At 44.4% G+C, this 20,988-nt stretch overlaps 2 protein-coding genes across 2 annotated transcripts in view; one reads left to right on the forward strand and one right to left on the reverse strand.

The window, feature by feature from the left end:
• The window catches only part of LOC142892483 (NACHT, LRR and PYD domains-containing protein 12-like), a 380,988-nt gene that overhangs the window by 212,869 nt on the left and 147,131 nt on the right, over positions 1-20,988 (reverse strand). The window contains exon 8 of the mRNA XM_076032679.1: positions 18,729-18,902. Within this exon, the coding sequence (XP_075888794.1) occupies positions 18,729-18,902 (174 nt within the window). The remainder of the gene's footprint in view (positions 1-18,728; positions 18,903-20,988) is intronic.
• On the forward strand, positions 1,487-8,763 carry LOC142892520 (ribonuclease inhibitor-like). Its single transcript, XM_076032733.1, has 5 exons — positions 1,487-1,499; positions 1,688-1,838; positions 4,921-5,094; positions 5,372-5,543; positions 8,716-8,763. The coding sequence occupies exons 1-5, from the start codon at positions 1,487-1,489 to the stop codon at positions 8,761-8,763; spliced, it is 558 nt and encodes a 185-aa protein (XP_075888848.1).

Here is a 20,988-nt window from a genome sequence, read left to right on the forward strand (position 1 = left end):
ATTCCTGGCGTTAAAATGGGCCATTTGTGACAAGTTTGGTCATTGTCATTGCCCATTGTCCTACATCTTAACAAAGCCATGTTTGGACGCATGTGAACAAAGATGGGTTGCTAAGCTTGCCGCATTCGATTTCGATCTGAAGTATGTCCCTGGCGTTAAGAATGTTGTCGCTGATGCGCTAAGCCGCGAGCCATTCGTTCAGTCATGTATCAGTCAACGTCTGATGAAAGAGCCCTACGTTGCACTGCTGGACGAAGTTAATGGCGTCGTCAGGGGTACAGTGCAAGATGCCTTCCGGCTGACAACTGCCAAGTTCTTCAAGAAAGGGAACCAAGACCATCCGATTCTGATGCTGAAGCCGTTATTTTATTTTGAAAGGTGACCCGCAGCTATTTTAGGTCAAGAAAAAAAAATGGCCGAAATGTTTGTTTGATGGAAAGCGGGTCAAGCCGGAGTGGTTGGTGAGCCAAAAATTCTTTTGACCTCACGTTGTCTGTGTTGCCTCGAACCAAAAACTCAAGAAGGAAAATAAACGAGTTAAATGGAACCCACGTCTCATCAATTTATGAATGATGTAGTGGTGCTGGTATGACGGAGGGACATTGAAGACACCTGAGCGTCAAAGGTAAAGAGCGGCTACATGAATGAAAACTGTGGAACTACACAGTCAATCAACACAATCAACACATTGAACACACAAACACATCACATCCTTCCTTCATTTGGCAGCAGACAATAAAACAGCAGTTGGATCAAAGATGCAGTGGAGTCCGAAGAGACGCCAGTGAAGGATCTCTGATCCAGTGGAGCTCCAAGCTGCAGTGACTTTACACACAACTGAGCATCATGTTGAGTTGAAGCAGCAGATCAGAGCAACACTGTCAGTCACAACAGGACGTGTTGACACTCAGTGGCTGGAACACACTGGAGTGTGAAGCTGCACTGAGGACACTGTAGTGGAGACACTGAGGACCTGGGGCTTCATTTACAAAAACGTACATGGATTTCATCCTGAAACAAAAAAATCTGGATGTTCAAAATGTTGCGAACGCACAAACGCACACCCATTTCCTTTGAGAGTCTCAATCCTCGTGGAATTGATCGCACATGAGCACGAGCCCTGCTCCTCCCTCGGAACACCTCCACATACAAAGCGTTGTCCCCCCTTGTTGGAAATCCAACATGCTGGTGGACTTTTGGAAGGACAGTCTTGAGGTCAGCATGACTAAAATCTCCAGTGAGGATGGTAAAGCTTTTGGGTTTGCTGTCTGTTGATCACTGATGGCCTTGTACAGTTCATTGAGTGCAGCGTTCCTCTCACTGCTGTTGTTGGTGGGAGGGATGTAAACTGCAACTAGCAAAATGGCAGTAAACTGCCAGGGCAGATAGAATGGACGGCACTTTATGATCATCAACTGTGCCAGTGGTGAACAGTGTTTGCATACCACTGCAGTGTCCCGGCACCACGCACCACAGATGTAAACACATGCTGCACCACCGTGGGACTTCCCTCCCTTTACATGATGATGGTGATGATGATGATGATGATGATGATGATGATGATGATGATGATGATGATGATGATGATCAGACATTAATGAGTCTTGATTCACTTTCACTGTCTTTAGAATCTCACATGTCGACCACAACTTCTCTCTCTGCTCTCCTTCATCCAGTGAAATCTCAGAGCTTCAGTGTGCAGTGGTGTCTTCAGTTCTGCAGTCCAGCCCCTCCCACCTCACACTGCTGGACCTGAGTGAGAACTTCCTGAGGGATCCTGGAGTGAAGCTGCTCTGTGCTGGACTGCAGAGTCCAAACTGCAGACTGGAAGTTCTCAGGTCAGTTCCTGCTTTCTACTGGTGGACAGTGTGTGTCAGCAGATAACAACTGGTGTGTAACGCTGCTCAGTGTAAAGACTTTGAAGCAGAGCTCAATGGAAGTTGTTGATTGGTGATGAAGGTCACATGACTGAGCAGAAGATCGTGTGAAGAAATATTAGAGGCAGATTAATAGTGCAGCAGTATTTCTTCATCTTGTCCTTTGAATGTGTTTGACTTGTAACGAGTCTCTGATGACTGAAAACAGCCACAAGCACACAAAGGACTCACTGATTATTTTCCATCTTCACTGCTGATTGGCTGCACACTGACTGACACACTGCTGTTGTTATTGTGTTGACAACCCACTGGCACAATGACTCCTTTGAGGGAATGACTCAGTGATCCCAACAGCTGCACATCTGGATCATCAACAGGGAGAAATGACTCTGAATATGACATTTACACCATGGAAGGAATCAAATATTGATTCTTTATTCAGGCTGGAGAACTGCTGGTTGACAAAGCTCAGCCGTGATTGGCTGCTCTCAGCTCTGAAGTCCAACCCCTCCCACCTCAGAGAGCTGAACCTGAGTTGGAACCACCTTAAGGATTCATCAGTGAAGGAGCTGAGTGGTTTTCTGCAGAGTCCAGACTGTAAACTGGAGACTCTGAGGTCAGTTCACCCTCTTCACTCTACAACTTCTATCACTCTTGTTGTTGTTGTCATGATTTTCACTTCACTGCTGTTGGAAATTCAATTTGCAGACACTTTTTTTTTGATAATGAATGAAAGGGCGTGTTTTCATTGCCTCACCTCGCCTCGCCATGGTATGGTGTTAGGGTGTTTGCACTGGCCGCTACACAGTTGTAGGGGGCGCTGTTTTGGTACCTCAATCCCCCAGGGTCCGAGCAAGACGAAGCGAGTTTAGTGGTGACGTAGCGACGAGCAGGGCACTGGATTGGCTCCGTGTCCGCGTTGATGTTCCCTGTCAGAGCGGACATCCACGCCAACTCCTTTGACACAGAACTTCTGTGTCAGGTACATTTTACCGTGAATACAAGTAGCTACTATTGGTGTTGTACAAATACATTTATGTGTATACAGTTTTTGAAAACAGCTTTTTCAATACATGTTTACTTTCGTCTTTTGGGGAGAGGCAGGCGAACTGGGAATGCCCTCGACGTCGCGAGTGTGTTCAACCATATTCGCGAAAACGACAAACGGCAAATGGCGAAGCGCTCGGTAAAGAAAACAAATCGAGTTGCTCCTGCATGAGGCGCGGTAAGCTAGGGAACCCCAGGAGTCTTGAGGAGAGAAGAAATACTGATTCGTCGAGAGGACGTGGCTCTTGGCCGCGAGGAAGCCTCAAACACCGCGGCATATAACAAAGTCGTCCTTAGCTCGCTAGGGCAGCTATTTCAAATAAGGAGGCGTGTTTACTGTCTGTTTTTCTGTTTGTTTGTTTTTAAATAAACGCTATTTCCCGTTGTATCCGTCTCGTGTTTACTTTTGGTGAAAATATGAAGGTTGAACTACACATTTGCTCGCATGGAAAACGAAACAATAAATTATAAATGTTGCTGCATAAATGATCAACTGTGACTTCAGTGAGGGAAAGTGTTCTTTCTTGAACAGAAAAGCAACCACAGACCGATCAGCAGGTATGAAACAACTTCTGCTTTGTCCATCGCTGCGCTGTTGTGTATCGCACAGAAGTGATGCTGGGGAAAACATTGTCCCGCTTTACCGTGTCGACTCCGCCCACGGTCTCGTAATCACAGAGCCAATGAAAACGCAATCGTACCGAGGCGAACCGTGGTGAGGCGAGGCAATGAAAACACGCTCTAAACTGGGCTTGAAGGTACAGTGGGTAAAATCCTCCCATCTAGTGGTCAGATTGCAGACTGCTTTTGTTGCAGATTCTGAAGTCGACGTTTCACTTTGATGTTCAGAGTGATGACACCCTGGTAAAATTCCATCGTTATAAACTCTCCATCATTTCTTCTCTATTCAGGTTGGAGTACTGCTGGTTGTCAAAGCTCAGCTGTGATTGGCTGCTCTCAGCTCTGAAATCCAACCCCTCCCACCTCAGACACCTGGATCTGAGTTCGAACCAGCTGCAGGATTCATTAGTGAAGGTTCTGAGTGGTTTTCTGCAGAGTCCAGATTGTAAACTGGAGACTCTGAGGTCAGTTCACCCTCTTCACTCTACAACTTCTATCACTCTTGTTGTTGTCGTCATGATTTTCACTTCACTGCTGTTGGAAATTCAATTTGCAGACACTGGTTTGTGTTTGAAATGAGTGGAACTGAGTTTGAAGCAGGGGTGTCCATTAGGTCAATCGTGTGGAGTCCTCGTCACTTCCAGCAGGTAGAATGGTTCAGGCAGGAACTCAGTGATCTTGGTCATAATGTACGATGTGCTGGATTTTGTTTTTATATGTGCTGGATTTTACAGTCAAAGGTAAATGAGACGAATCGGCTTCTGCACCGCTCAGATCAAATAAAGGAGACATAAAGCAGATTTCATTTTAAATCTGAAACTATAATAATTGTTAAAATCAATGTATACTTCAGATACCTGCATTCTGTATGAGAGCAGACAGGGACAGCAAAAAGAGTTTGGCTGTTGTTTTCTTTAAATACACGCCAAACTACCGTGCTTGTCACGTGAGCTTGCAATCCTGGCGTAAACTGATGGAGACGCCTCACTCGCAAAATACGCTTCAAAGTCAAGCACAGCAGAAGCACCGGAGATCCTGGGAGATGCTGCTAGCAAAACATCTGCGTTCCACACACACACACACACACACACACACACACACACACACACACACACACACACACACACACACACACACACACCGATTGTATAGTAGGTAGATCTTTTTGACTTGGTAATTTTAAAAGTAGCTTGCATGTTGAAAAAGTGTGAGCACCCCTGGTTTAAAGGTACAGAGTGTAAAGTCCTGCCATCTGGTGGTCAGATTTCAGATTGCAGCGCTCAGTCACTCACCCTCTCTCTTTTGTTGAGTGTCAGATTCTAAAGTCGACATTTGACTTTGATTCTAAACTCTCCATCATTTCTTCTCTATTCAGGTTGGAGGGCTGCAGGTTGTCAGAGCTCAGCTGTGATTGGCTGCTCTCAGCTCTGAAGTCCAACGACTCCCACCTCAGACACCTGGACCTGGGTCAGAACCAACTGCAGGATTCATCAGTGAAGGAGCTGAGTGGTTTTCTGCAGAGTCCAGACTGTAAACTGGAGACTCTGAGGTCAGTTCACCCTCTTCACTCTACAACTTCTATAACTCTTGTTGTTGTCGTCATGATTTTCACTTCACTGCTGTTGGAAATTCAATTTGCAGTCACTGGTTTGTGTTTGAAATGAGTGGAACTGGGCTTGAAGGTACAGTGGGTAAAATCCTCCCATCTAGTGGTCAGATTGCAGATTGCAGATGCTGAAGTGGACATTTCACTTTGATTTTCAGAGTGATGACACTCAGGAAAAACTCTCTATCATTATAAACTCCATCATTTATTCTCTGTTCAGGTTGTGGGGCTGCAATTTGTCAGAGCTCAGCTGTGATTGGCTGCTCTCAGCTCTGAAGTCCAACCCCTCCCACCTCAGAGAGCTGGACCTGAATATGAACCCCCTGAAGGAGTCATCAGTGAAGGAGCCACTGATGGATCTTGTCTACAGCAGTGACCATCAAATGAAGAGTGTGAGGTTAGTACTGGTTTGGAAGCAGTGGATGATGGTTCCAGCACCAAAGCCAGTTGATCCCACAGCAGAGGTCCAGTGTTCCCAGTCACAGTGTGAGAGGAGGATGGTGACGTCCAGCTGCTCCTCATTCATCCAACATCTGCTGCCAAACTGCTTCTTCTCTCAGTTCACCACTCAATTATTGATCAGTTCATCTTCATCAGGCCTCAGTATCAGTGCAACACTCCATGGTCACATGACCTTCTGATGTTTCACACTTGACATGTGACTGAGAGTCTGCTTCTTCTCACCAGTCACTCCATCATCTCCATCAACAGTCAACGTCTCTGTGATGATGCGTTCAAGGACCGTGAGTCCTGATTCCTGCTGTCTCTTCTTATCTTTGCAGGTGGTGGTGAGGATGAGGAGAGTGAAGAGGAGCGCTCCATCTAGTGGTGGCTGACAGAACTACAACCAGTGGAGCCAAACAGCAAGCTGCAGGCACCAACACTGTGTGGGCGTGTCACAACCTTTGACCCCAGTGGAGCCTGGTGGCTGGCGGACTGCTTCTCCCTACAAGCTGCTGTGGTTACTGGGAGAGACGTCCCAGAAGCCACTGGTGGAGCTGAATCCTCAGTGGAAGAAGCAGGACTTGGAGCAGCTGCTCAGTGAAGGCAGCAGCAACACAACCACTGCTTCTGCTCTCATCATCCACGGCTGGAACATCTCAGCATGAAGGTTCCACACATCAACAACACACTGCTCTGCTCTCACTTCAGAGTTCTATAACATCTTCATTTTGGAGGTGAAAAATACTTTTCAAGAGACTTTATTTCTGCTTCATGATCTTAAATAAGGAAATCATGTGGAAAAGATAAAGTGATTCACAACACCTGTGATGGGAACTCAAATCATTATTGAATCATAAGTAAGACAAAAGAAGTTTCCCTCAAAATAATTCATGGTTTTGATGCTTGCCAGATGTTTGTGTGGAGATTTCAGAAGGACGTCAATGAATCAGAAGGAAACCAGATCATTTATTTTATGTGATTATGTTATATCATCCTAACTTTGTTACGAGCTCAAACATTATATTTCAATGATTCAATATTCTGACAATAAAAGCCATCACAACCTCTGACCTGTGTGACCTTGACCTCAACTGACGTTTCATTTCTGCTGCTTTAACACTTTGATTATATATCTCCTGAAGTCCTGCCATGGGGATTCTCCATATCTGAATAACTTGTGTACTCAAACCTTCTGTAGGCCATACCCACTTCTCCACTAGGTCTCAACATAAACCACATGAATCAATGAAAATAAATCTCACTTTTACAAACAAATCCAATTCAGTTCAAATATAATTTAAATAAAATAAATGATACATTATAATTAATCACCAACAGATAAATCAATGCTGGATATGAGGTGGTTTGCCCTCTCTGGGTCGGTGGGGAGGCCCTGCCTCAGGGGGAGGAGTTCCAGCATCTCGGGGTCTTGTTTGGGACGCCTCCCTGGGGAGGTGTTCCAGGCATGTCCCACCAGGAGGAGACCCTGCTGGAGGGACCAGGTCTCTGGGCTGGACTGGGAAGCCTTGGGGTCCCACTGGAGGAGCTGGAGGAGGTGACTGGGTCCAGGGAAGTCTGGGGGTCTCTGCTGAGGCTGCTGCCCCCGAGACCTGACTCCGGATACGGCAGTAGAAGATGGATGGATGGATGGATGGATGGTTGCCAGGTGATAGAACATTTCATAAAAACAGACTCTGCATTATAACTTCTATTACACTCTAAATAACTCACTCCAATAGAACTGCATTCGTCCTTCTCTCACATTACATTGGATCACAATGACCAAACAACACAACAAAGACAATGATCCAACTGTACTGCCACTTCCAGACTCAGTGTAGGTCTGTAGGCCTCTTGGACCTTCATGTGAACCACTGCGTGTTGACTGGAGGTGACACATGGCTGACTGCTGTCCTCCTACCTGGACAATGCAATCTCACTTTCAATCTCACAGCCACTAAAAAACCTGATTGTGATTGAGAGGTCCTCAGCAGCCAATCACTGTTGGGAGTCCAGCCTTCAAACACTCCTCCTGAATCCACAGTCACATCTGTGAGCATCTGGAACTTTGGCCCTGATCCTCCACACCACACAACTTGGGATGACAGCGCCACCTACCTGGATCCTTTCAGCAGCCAGTCCATGTTCTGACCCGTTTCCACTGTAGCCTGTTGGCTCATCTGGACCGGAGTCTGGATCATCAGTGTCCAGGTTCATGGAATCTGTCAGAGTGCCGCCATCCTGTGATGTAATGATAGAGAATCACTCTATTTATACTAATGTGCAGAACCACTAGAGTGTCATTTCTTCACTGCTGTCAGCAACAAGCATTTGGTGTCACACTGGTGTACAACACTTATGGGCTAATTAATAAGAAACTACATATTTATGAATCACCCGCAATGCCCAGATTGTTGCTGCTTATCTGCTGATATGAGCCGTCAACTGTTGCAATATAGAACCACGGGCAGGAAATTACAATTAGTGTAGAGCGTATTATAATTTAAAAGTTTACTAACGGTAGTTCTTTAAAGAATTTAGCAGGGATGGAACAGGCTAACGTGACAACGTCACTTGTAAAACGGTAGGAGCTCAACCTGCTGTCACGGTGAAAACTATGTGTTACGTCCCGTCTAGGGGGACCGAGACGCAACGTGTGGGACACCTTCCCCCACTCCCAAGCCTCATTAATTTTTCACTGCAGTTGGCGGTTTTCAACAAAAACATTTATGAATCAGTAAATGAAATAAACAAAACAACTTAACCGGTGGGCAGCAAAGGCTTCAGGGTGAGCCCAGGCCAAAATAATAAACCAATCTCCAACTAGCTCGCCTTAAGAACTAACTAAAGAAAGAAAGAGAAGCCAAATAAAGAAAGGCTAACCTCCCTACATACTTAATAAACAGGAGAAAAGAGGGGACAAAGAAAATGGCAGCCCACCCCTTTTTTTTTGATTAACCTCTTTCAATGAACTCCAAAACATACATGGTCAAAATCCATATTATTATTATGTTGTTGTTTTTTTTTAATGCTCATACAAAACAAAAAAAGTGGAGGGAGAGTCGTCTGAATTGGGTTCAGTGAGGGTCACATCCAATTGTAGCACATTATTTCCGGCAGCAACATTCTCCTGTTACGACTTTTTACGTGGACTTTTCCGTTCACTAACTCACTCAACCGTGACGAGCACCCAGCACGTGACCTCTACGACGAGCTTCCTCCCACGGAAGTACCGTAGGAGGACACGGATTAAATAGTATGGCTTGTCCACCAGAAGGCTGTATTATGGTGTACGTAATATAAAACTTTGGCCCAGTTCTGCTTGTATTGCATTGTATTGGTTGGTGTTCGTGAAGTTTCATTTTTCGTCCCTTTTTATTTTTTACATCCATGTTTGTGATGAAATAGTATTGTGAATCGCGAGCTCGTGTTGCATGCTGGGAAACAGCGTCACTCAAGGTAGTTTTGGCTTCGCTGACACGGTCCTGAAGGGAAGTGGGTTTTAGTGCACTGGAACGGGATGACTGTGTTTAATCAAGCAGTACAAACCTGATTAATTGTCTTAATACTTCACTTCGAATGGCCATATTGTTTAGGATTAGAATTAGATGACAACTTCTTCACAATATTTGCAACTATTCAATTTGACCAGCAGGTGTCAGTAGAAGACGAAATTTCATGTTGACTATTTCCTAATGGAAGTGCTCTCTTGACGGACGGTGCAAAAGGAAAATGGCCAGCTGCAGCAGAAAAGTGGACCCATATATGTATGTATATATATATATATATATATATATATATATATATGTATGTATATATATATATAAATATACATATATATGCAATTCACGGTTTATATAGACCCCTCAGGCTCCATTCAAAATGGGGGTTATTGTAGGAGAGTTGCAGTCAACTGAGATTTGGAGAGAGTTTGGATTACTAGATTTTTGATAGCGTTTATAATTTGGATTTATAGTTTGGATATATAGTTAGCGTTTATAGTTATATACATATATATATATATGTATATATACATATATATATATATATATGTATATATACATATATATATATATATATGTATATATACATATATATATATATATATGTATATATACATATATATATATGTATATATACATATATATATATGTATATATATATATATATGTATATGTATATATATATATATATATATATATATATATATATATATATATATATATATATATTTATATATATATATATATAAATATATATATACATATACATATATATATGGGTCCACTTTTCTGCTGCAGCTGGCCATTTTCCTTTTACACCGTCCGTCAAGAGAGCACTTCCATTAGGAAATAGTCAACATGAAATTTCGTCTTCTACTGACACCTGCTGGTCAAATTGAATAGTTGCAAATATTGTGAACAAGTTGTGATCTAATTCTAATCCTAAACAATATGGCCATTCGAAGTGAAGTATTAAGACAATTAATCAGGTTTGTACTGCTTGATTAAACACAGTCATCCCGTTCCAGTGCACTAAAACCCACTTCCCTTCAGGACCGTGTCAGCGAAGCCAAAACTTCCTTGAGTGACGCTGTTTCCCAGCATGCAATGCGAGCTCGCGATTCACAATACTATTTCATCACAAACATGGATGTAAAAAATAAAAATGGACGAAAAATGAAACTTCACGAACACCAACCAATACAATGCAATACAAGCAGAACTGGGCCAAAGTTTTATATTACGTACACCATAATACAGCCTTCTGGTGGACAAGCCATACTATTTAATCCGTGTGCTCCTATGGTACTTCCGTGGAAGGAAGCTCATCGTAGAGGTCACGTGCTGTGTTCTCGTCACTCCACCAATCACGGTTGAGTGAGTTAGTGAACGAAAAAGTCGTAACAGGAGAATGTTGCTGCCGGAAATAATGCGCTACAAGTGGATGTGACCCTCACTGAAAACAATTCAGACGACTCTCCCTCCACTTTTTTTGTTTTGTATGAGCATTAAAAAAAAACAACAACATAATAATAATATGGATTTTGACCATGTATGTTTTGGAGTTCATTGAAAGAGGTTAATAAAAAAAAAGGGGTGGGCTGCCATTTTCTTTGTCCCCTCTTTTCTCCTGTTTAATAAGTATGTAGGGAGGTTAGCCTTTCTGTATTTGGCTTCTCTTTCTTTCTTTAGTTAGTTCTTAAGGCGAGCTAGTTGGAGTTTGGTTTATTATTTTGGCCTGGGCCCACCCTGAAGCCTTTGCTGCCCACCGGTTAAGTTGTTTTGTTTCTTTCATTTACTGATTCATAAATGTTTTTGTTGAAAACCGCCAACTGCCGTGAGAAATTAATGAGGCTTGGGAGTGGGGGAAGGTGTCCCACACGTTGCGTCTCGGTCCCCCTCGACGGGACGTAACACGGAGTTTTCACCGTGACAGCAGGTTGAGCTCCTACCGTTTTACAATTGACGTCTTCACGTTAGCCTGTTCCATCCCTGCTAAATTCTTTAAAGAACTACAGTTAGTAAAGTTTTAAATTATAATACACTCTACACTAATTGTAATTTCCTGCCCGTGGTTCTATATTGCAACAGTTGACGGCTCATATCAGCAGATAAGCAGCAACAATCTGGGCATTGCGGGTGATTCATAAATATGTCATTTCTTATTAATTAGCCCATAAGTGTTGTACACCAGTGTGACACCAAATGCTTGTTGCTGACAGCAGTGAAGAAATGACACTCTAGTGGTTCTGCACATTAGTATAAATAGAGTGATTCTCTATCATTACATCACAGGACGGCGGCACTCTGACAGATTCCATGAACCTGGACACTGATGATCCAGACTCCGGTCCAGATGAGCCAAAAGGCCACAGTGGAAACGGGTCAGAACATGGACTGGCTGCTGAAAGGATCCAGGTAGGTGGCGCTGTCATCCCAAGTTGTGTGGTGTGGAGGATCAGGGCCAAAGTTCCAGATGCTCACAGATGTGATTGTGGATTCAGGAGGAGTGTTTGAAGGCTGGACTCCCAACAGTGATTGGCTGCTGAGGACCTCTCAATCACAATCAGGTTTTTTAGTGGCTGTGAGATTGAAAGTGAGATTGCATTGTCCAGGGAGGAGGACAGCAGTCAGCCATGTTTCACCTCCAGTCAACACGCAGTGGTTCACATGAAGGTCCAAGCGGCCTACAGACCTACACTGAGTCTGGAAGTGGCAGTACAGTTGGATCATTGTCTTTGTTGTGTTGTTTGGTCATTGTGATCCAATGTAATGTGAGAGAAGGACGAGTGCAGTTATATTGGAGTGAGTTATTTAGAGTGGAATAGAAGTTATAATGCAGAGTCTGTTTTTATGAAATGTTCTATCACCTGGCATCCATCCATCCATCCATCCATCTTCTACTGCCGTATCTGGAGTCAGGTCTCGGGGGCAGCAGCCTCAGCAGAGACCCCCAGACTTCCCTGGACCCAGTCACCTCCTCCAGCTCCTCCAGTGGGACCCCAAGGCTTCCCAGTCCAGCCCAGAGACCTGGTCCCTCCAGCAGGGTCTCCTCCTGGTGGGACATGTCTGGAACACCTCCCCAGGGAGGCGTCCCAAACAAGACCCCGAGATGCTGGAACTCCTCCCCGAGGCAGGGCCTCCCCACCGACCCAGAGAGGGCAAACCACCTCATATCTTGCATTGATTTATCTGTTGGTGATTAATTATAATGTATCATTTATTTTATTTAAATTATATTTGAACTGAATTGGATTTGTTTGTAAAAGTGAGATTTATTTTCATTGATTCATGTGGTTTATGTTGAGACCTAGTGGAGAAGTGGGTATGGCCTACAGAAGGTTTGAGTACACAAGTTATTCAGATATGGAGAATCCCCATGGTAGGACTTCAGGAGATATATAATCAAAGTGTTAAAGCAGCAGAAATGAAACGTCAGTTGAGGTCAAGGTCACACAGGTTGTGATGGCTTTTATTGTCAGAATATTGAATCATTGAAACATTAATATAATTGCTTGCCAGATGTTTGTGTGGAGAAATCTCCACACAAACATCTGGCAAGCATCAAAACCATGAATTATTTTGAGGGAAACTTCTTTTGTCTTACTTATAATTCAATTATGATTTGAGTTCCCATCACAGGTGTTGTGAATCACTTTATCTTTTCCACATTATTTCCTCATTTAAGATCATGAAGCAGAAATAAAGTCTCTTGAAAAGTATTTTTCACCTCCAAAATGAAGATGTTATAGAACTCTGAAGTGAGAGCAGAGCAGTGTGTTGTTGATGTGTGGAACCTTCATGCTGAGATGTTCCAGCCGTGGATGATGAGAGCAGAAGCAGTGGTTGTGTTGCTGCTGCCTTCACTGAGCAGCTGCTCCAAGTCCTGCTTCTTCCACTGAGGATTCAGCTCCACCAGTGGCTTCTGGGACGTCTCTCCCAGTAACCACAGCAGCTTGTAGGGAGAAGCAGTCCGCCAGCCACCAGGCTGCACTGGGGTCAAAGGTCGTGACACACCCACACAGTGTTGGTGCGTGCAGCTTGCTGTTTGGCTCCACTGGTTGTGGTTCTGTCAGCCACCACTAGATGGAGCTCTCCTCTTCACTCTCCTCATCCTCACCACCACCTGCAAAGATAAGAAGAGACAGCAGGAGTCAGGACTCACGGTCCTTGAACGCATCATCACAGAGACGTTGACTGTTGATGGAGATGATGGAGTGACTGGTGAGAAGAAGCAGACTCTCAGTCACATGTCAAGTGTGGAACATCAGAAGGTCATGTGACCATGGAGTGTTGGACTGATACTGAGGCCTGATGAAGATGAACTGATCAATAATTGAGTGGTGAACTGAGAGAAGAAGCAGTTTGGCAGCAGATGTTGGATGAATGAGGAGCAGCTGGACGTCACCATCCTCCTCTCACACTGTGACTGGGAACACTGGACCTCTGCTGTGGGATCAACTGGCTTTGGTGCTGGAACCATCATCCACTGGTTCCAAACCAGTACTAACCTCACACTCTTCAGTTGATGGTCACTGCTGTAGACAAGATCCATCAGTGGCTCCTTCACTGATGACTCCTTCAGGGGGTTCATATTCAGGTCCAGCTCTCTGAGGTGGGAGGGGTTGGACTTCAGAGCTGAGAGCAGCCAATCACAGCTCAGCTCTGACAAATTGCAGCCCCACAACCTGAATAGAGAATAAATGATGGAGTTTATAATGATAGAGAGTTTTTCCTGGGTGTCATCACTCTGAAAATCAAAGTGAAATGTCCACTTCAGCATCTGCAATCTGCAATCTGACCACTAGATGGGAGGATTTTACCCACTGTACCTTCAAGCCCAGTTTCATTCATTACTATCACAAACCAGTGTCTGCAAATTGAATTTCCAACAGCAGTAAAGGGAAAATCATGACGACAACAACAAGAGTTATAGAAGTTGTCGAGTGAAGAGGGTGAACTGACCTCAGAGTCTCCAGTTTACAGTCTGGACTCTGCAGAAAACCACTCAGCTCCTTAACTGATGAATCCTGAAGATAGTTCTCAGCCAGGTCCAGCTCTCTGAGGTGGGAGGGGTTGGACTTCAGAGCTGAGAGCAGCCAACCACAGCTGATCTTTGACAACCTGCACCTCTCCAACCTGAATACGGAATAAATGATGGAGAGTGTCATTCACAGTTGGGTGTGCGCGCGCGCGCGCGTGTGTGTGTGTGTGCGTGCGTGAGTGCGTATGTGCGCATACATGTGTGTATGTGTGTGTGTGTGTGTGTGTGTGTGTGTGTGTGTGTGTGTGTGTAATTTAAAACCAGTTTTACACATTTCTAATGGAATCAAAGTGAATTCCAACAAACTCAATTCAAAGTCATGACAACAATAACTGCAGCAGTTGTAGAGTGAAGAGGGTGAACTGACCTCAGAGCCTCCAGTTTACAGTCTGGACTCTGCAGAAAACCACTCAGCACCTTCACTGTTGAATCCAGAAGGCAGTTCCAACTCAGCTCCAGGTGTCTGAGTTGGGAGGGGTTGGACTTCAGAGCTGAGAGCAGCCAATCACAGCTGAGCTCTAACAAACTACATCTCCACAACCTGAATAGAGAAGAAATGAAGGAGAGTTTATAATGATGGAGAGTTTTTCCAGGGTGTCATCACTCTGAGAATCAAAGTCAAAAGTCGACTTTAGAATCTGACACTCAACAAAGGAGAGAGGGTGAGTGAATGAGCTCTGAAATCTGACCACCAGATGACAGGATTTTACACTCTGTACCTTTAAACCAGGGGTGCTCACACTTTTTCAACATGCGAGCTACTTTTAAAATGACCAAGTCAAAAAGATCTACCTACTATACAATCGGTGTGTGTGTGTGTGTGTGTCAGTGTGTGTGTGTGTGTCTGTGTAACGCACATGTTTTGCTAGCAGCATCTCCCAGGATCTCCGGTGCTTCTGCTGTGCGTGACTTTGAAGCGTATTTTCCGAGCGAGGCGTCAAAACAAAATTCAGTACATCGGACATTATGACCAAGGGCCAATTCCGATTCCTCCCTTAACTCCTCAATCTCAACCCTCGCCCTTAACCCTCAATCTTTGGCCCTCAATCTTGGCCCTCAAAAATAAGTGTAAGGGCTTAGAAATGGGACACCCCTTAAGTGCAGTTACGTCTTCAGACTGTGGGGGGCTGCCATACGCCAAAGCTAAGTCCAGTCTGTCAAGAAGACGACAACGACGAAGAAGAAGGAGAAGAAGAAAAAGACGATGAAAAAGAAGAAGTCCTCCGTCGCTACACAACGAGGTACACAAGTAACGTGAAGCCGGGACCGCCGGTCCGGCTGACAAACATTGTAAAGTAAAAAAAATAAAAATGTTACGCAACAACGATGTCAATAATCCATAAAAAACTCTTAAACTAAGACAATAAAATGGTTTCGTAATATTTATATCTTTATTAACTAAGAAAATACTTCCATTTGTAGCTCGCTTTTTCGTCGCCATCTTTTTCGAAGATGTCTTGGCGAAAATACGCAATGCCTTCTGGGTAGCCCTCACTGCCAAGGGTGGTCCCGGAGAATCTCAATATTGAGGGCGATACAGCCCTTAATCTCCTCCCTCAACTGGACGTTCTTAGAATCGGGACAGCATTTGCACCTAGCAGGGAGCGCGCATTTTTGAGATTGAGGGTTGAGATTGAGGGTTAAGGGAGGAATTGGAATTCACCCCAAGATCAACCACAACCACCGTGTTTTCTAATCATTGACTTCCTGCCTGAACCATTCTACCTGCTGTAAGTGACGAGGACTCCACTCTTAAAGCTCTATCTCTCTCTCTCTCTCTCTCTCTCTCTCTCTCTCTCTCTCTCTCTCCGACCTAATGGGCACCCCTGTTTCAAACCCAGTTTCACTCATTTCAAACACAAACCAGTGACTGCAAACTGAATTTCTAACAGCAGTGAAGTGAAAATCATGACAACAATAACAAGAGTGATAGAAGTTGTAGAGTGAAGAGGGTGAACTGACCTCAGAGTCTCCAGTTTACAGTCTGGACTCTGCAGAAAACCACTCAGCTCCTTAACTGATGAATCCTGCAGTTGGTTCTGACCCAGGTCCAGGTGTCTGAGGTGGGAGTCGTTGGACTTCAGAGCTGAGAGCAGCCAATCACAGCTGAGCTCTGACAACCTGCAGCCCTCCAACCTGAATAGAGAAGAAATGATGGAGAGTTTAGAATCAAAGTCAAATGTCGACTTTAGAATCTGACACTCAACAAAGGAGAGAGGGTGAGTGAATGAGCGCTGCAATCTGAAATCTGACCACCAGATGGCAGGATTTTACACTCTGTACCTTTAAACCAGGGGTGCTCACACTTTTTCAACATGCAAGCTACTTTTAAAATGACAAAGTCAAAAAGATCTACCTACTATACAATCGGTGTGTGTGTGTGTGTGTGTGTGTGTGTGTGTGTGTGTGTAACGCAGATGTTTTGCTAGCAGCATCTCCCAGGATCTCCGGTGCTTCTGCTGTGCGTGACTTTGAAGCGTATTTTGCGAGTGAGGCGTCTCCGTCAGTTTACGCCAGGATTGCAGGCTCACGCGACAAGCACGGTAGTTTGGTGTGTATTTAAAGAAAACAACAGCCAAACTCTTTTTCCTGTTCCTGTCTGCTCTCATACAGAATGCAGGTATCTGAAGTATACATTGATTTTAACAATTATTATAGTTTCAGATTTAAAATGAAATCTGCTTTATGTCTCTTTATTTGATCTGAGCGGTGCAGAAGCCGATTCGTCTCATTTACCTTTGACTGTAAAATCCAGCACATATAAAAACAAAATCCAGCACATCGTACATTATGACCAAGATCACTGAGTTCCTGCCTGAACCATTCTACCTGCTGGAAGTGACGAGGACTCCACACGATTGACCTAATGGACACCCCTGCTTCAAACCCAGTTCCACTCATTTCAAACACAAACCAGTGTCTGCAAATTGAATTTCCAACAGCAGTAAAGGGAAAATCATGACGACAACAACAAGAGTGATAGAAGTTGTAGAGTGAAGAGGGTGAACTGACCTCAGAGTCTCCAGTTTACAGTCTGGACTCTGCAGAAAACCACTCAGCTCCTTCACTGATGAATCCTGCAGTTGGTTCTGACCCAGGTCCAGGTGTCTGAGGTGGGAGGGGTTGGATTTCAGAGCTGAGAGCAGCCAATCACAGCTGAGCTTTGACAACCAGCAGCCCTCCAACCTGAATAGAGAAGAAATGATGGAGAGTTTAGAATCAAAGTCAAATGTCGACTTTAGAATCTGACACTCAACAAAGGAGAGAGGGTGAGTGAATGAGCGCTGCAATCTGAAATCTGACCACCAGATGGCAGGATTTTACACTCTGTACCTTTAAACCAGGGGTGCTCACACTTTTTCAACATGCGAGCTACTTTTAAAATGACCAAGTCAAAAAGATCTACCTACTATACAATCGGTGTGTGTGTGTGTGTGTGTGTGTGTGTGTGTGTGTGTGTGTGTGTGTGTGTGTGTAACGCAGATGTTTTGCTAGCAGCATCTCCCAGGATCTCCGGTGCTTCTGCTGTGCGTGACTTTGAAGCGTATTTTCCGAGCGAGGCGTCAAAACAAAATTCAGTACATCGGACATTATGACCAAGGGACAATTCCAATTCCTCCCTTAACTCCTGAATCTCAACCCTCGCCCTTAACCCTCAATCTTTGGCCCTTAATCTTGGCCCTCAAAAATAAGTGTAAGGGCTTAGAAATGGGACACCCCTTAAGTGCAGTTACGTCTTCAGACTGTGGGGGGCTGCCTTACGCCAAAGCTAAGTCCAGTCTGTCAAGAAGACGACAACGACGAAGAAGAAGGAGAAGAAGAAAAAGACGATGAAAAAGAAGAAGTCCTCCGTCGCTACACAACGAGGTACACAAGTAACGTGAAGCCGGGACCGCCGGTCCGGCTGACAAACATTGTAAAGTAAAAAAAATAAAAATGTTACGCAACAACGATGTCAATAATCCATAAAAAACTCTTAAACTAAGACAATAAAATGGTTTCGTAATATTTATATCTTTATTAACTAAGAAAATACTTCCATTTGTAGCTCGCTTTTTCGTCGCCATCTTTTTCGAAGATGTCTTGGCGAAAATACACAATGCCTTCTGGGTAGCCCTCACTGCCAAGGGTGGTCCCGGAGAATCTCAATATTGAGGGCGATACAGCCCTTAATCTCCTCCCTCAACTGGACGTTCTTAGAATCGGGACAGCATTTGCACCTAGCAGAGAGCGTGCATTTTTGAGATTGAGGGTTGAGATTGAGGGTTAAGGGAGGAATTGGAATTCACCCCAAGATCAACCACAACCCCCGTGTTTTCTAATCATTGACTTCCTGCCTGAACCATTCTACCTGCTGTAAGTGACGAGGACTCCACTCTTAAAGCTCTCTCTCTCTCTCTCTCTCTCTCTCCCTCTCTCTCTCTCTCTCTCTCCGACCTAATGGGCACCCCTGTTTCAAACCCAGTTTCACTCATTTCAAACACAAACCAGTGACTGCAAACTGAATTTCTAACAGCAGTGAAGTGAAAATCATGACAACAATAACAAGAGTGATAGAAGTTGTAGAGTGAAGAGGGTGAACTGACCTCAGAGTCTCCAGTTTGCAGTCTGGACTCTGCAGAAAACCACTCAGCTCCTTCACTGATGAATCCTGCAGTTGGTTCTGACCCAGGTCCAGGTGTCTGAGGTGGGAGTCATTGGACTTCAGAGCTGAGAGCAGCCAATCACAGCTGAGCTCTGACAACCTGCAGCCCTCCAACCTGAATAGAGAAGAAATGATGGAGAGTTTAGAATCAAAGTCAAATGTCGACTTTAGAATCTGACACTCAACAAAGGAGAGAGGGTGAGTGAATGAGCGCTGCAATCTGAAATCTGACCACCAGATGGCAGGATTTTACACTCTGTACCTTTAAACCAGGGGTGCTCACACTTTTTCAACATGCAAGCTACTTTTAAAATGACCAAGTCAAAAAGATCTACCTACTATACAATCGGTGTGTGTGTGTGTGTGTGTGTGTGTGTGTGTGTGTGTGTGTGTGTGTGGAACGCAGATGTTTTGCTAGCAGCATCTCCCAGGATCTCCGGTGCTTCTGCTGTGCGTGACTTTGAAGCGTATTTTGCGAGTGAGGCGTCTCCGTCAGTTTACGCCAGGATTGCAGGCTCACGCGACAAGCACGGTAGTTTGGCGTGTATTTAAAGAAAACAACAGCCAAACTCTTTTTGCTGTCCCTGTCTGCTCTCATACAGAATGCAGGTATCTGAAGTATACATTGATTTTAACAATTATTATAGTTTCAGATTTAAAATGAAATCTGCTTTATGTCTCCTTTATTTGATCTGAGCGGTGCAGAAGCCGATTCGTCTCATTTACCTTTGACTGTAAAATCCAGCACATATAAAAACAAAATCCAGCACATCGTACATTATGACCAAGATCACTGAGTTCCTGCCTGAACCATTCTACCTGCTGGAAGTGACGAGGACTCCACACGATTGACCTAATGGACACCCCTGCTTCAAACCCAGTTCCACTCATTTCAAACACAAACCAGTGTCTGCAAATTGAATTTCCAACAGCAGTCAAGTGAAAATCATGACGACAACAACAAGAGTGATAGAAGTTGTAGAGTGAAGAGGGTGAACTGACCTCAGAGTCTCCAGTTTACAATCTAGACTCTGCAGAAAACCACTCAGAACCTTCACTAATGAATCCTGCAGCTGGTTCTGACTCAGGTCCAGGTGTCTGAGGTGGGAGGGGTTGGATTTCAGAGCTGAGAGCAGCCAATCACAGCTGAGCTTTGACAACCAGCAGTACTCCAACCTGAATAGAGAAGAAATGATGGAGAGTTTATAACGATGGAATTTTACCAGGGTGTCATCACTCTGAACATCAAAGTGAAACGTCGACTTCAGAATCTGCAACAAAAGCAGTCTGCAATCTGACCACTAGATGGGAGGATTTTACCCACTGTACCTTCAAGCCCAGTTTAGGGCGTGTTTTCATTGCCTCGCCTCACCACGGTTCGCCTCGGTACGATTGCGTTTTCATTGGCTCTGTGATTACGAGACCGTGGGCGGAGTCGACACGGTAAAGCGGGACAATGTTTTCCCCAGCATCACTTCTGTGCGATACACAACAGCGCAGCGATGGACAAAGTAGAAGTTGTTTCATACCTGCTGCTCGGTCTGTGGTTGCTTTTCTGTTCAAGAAAGAACACTTTCCCTCACTGAAGTCACAGTTGATCATTTATGCAGCAACATTTATAATTTATTGTTTCGTTTTCCATGCAAGCAAATGTGTAGTTCAACCTTCATATTTTCACCAAAAGTAAACACGAGACGGATACAACGGGAAATAGCGTTTATTTAAAAACAAACAAACAGAAAAACAGACAGTAAACACGCCTCCTTATTTGAAATAGCTGCCCTCGCGAGCCAAGGACGACTTTGTTATATGCCGCGGTGTTTGAGGCTTCCTCGCGGCCAAGAGCCACGTCCTCTCGACGAATCAGTATTTCTTCCTCAAGACTCCTGGGGTTCCCTAGCTTACCGTGCCTCACGCAGGAGCAACTCGATTTGTTTTCTTTACCGAGCGCTTCGCCATTTGCCGTTTGTCGTTTTCGCGAATATGGTTGAACACACTCGCGACGTCGAGGGCATTCCCGGTTCGCCTGCCTCTCCCCAAAAGACGAAAGTAAACATGTATTGAAAAAGCTGTTTTCAAAAACTGTATACACATAAATGTACTTGTACAACACCAATAGTAGCTACTTGTATTCACGGTAAAATGTACCTGACACGGAAGTTCTGTGTCAAAGGAGTTGGCGTGGATGTCCGCTCTGACAG

This window comes from Nelusetta ayraudi, unplaced genomic scaffold, assembly GCF_046127955.1.
Source record: "Nelusetta ayraudi isolate G7.1 ecotype Tasmania unplaced genomic scaffold, CSIRO-AGI_Nayr_v1 ptg000034l, whole genome shotgun sequence".
In the NCBI taxonomy this organism is placed as follows: Eukaryota; Metazoa; Chordata; class Actinopteri; order Tetraodontiformes; family Monacanthidae; genus Nelusetta; species Nelusetta ayraudi.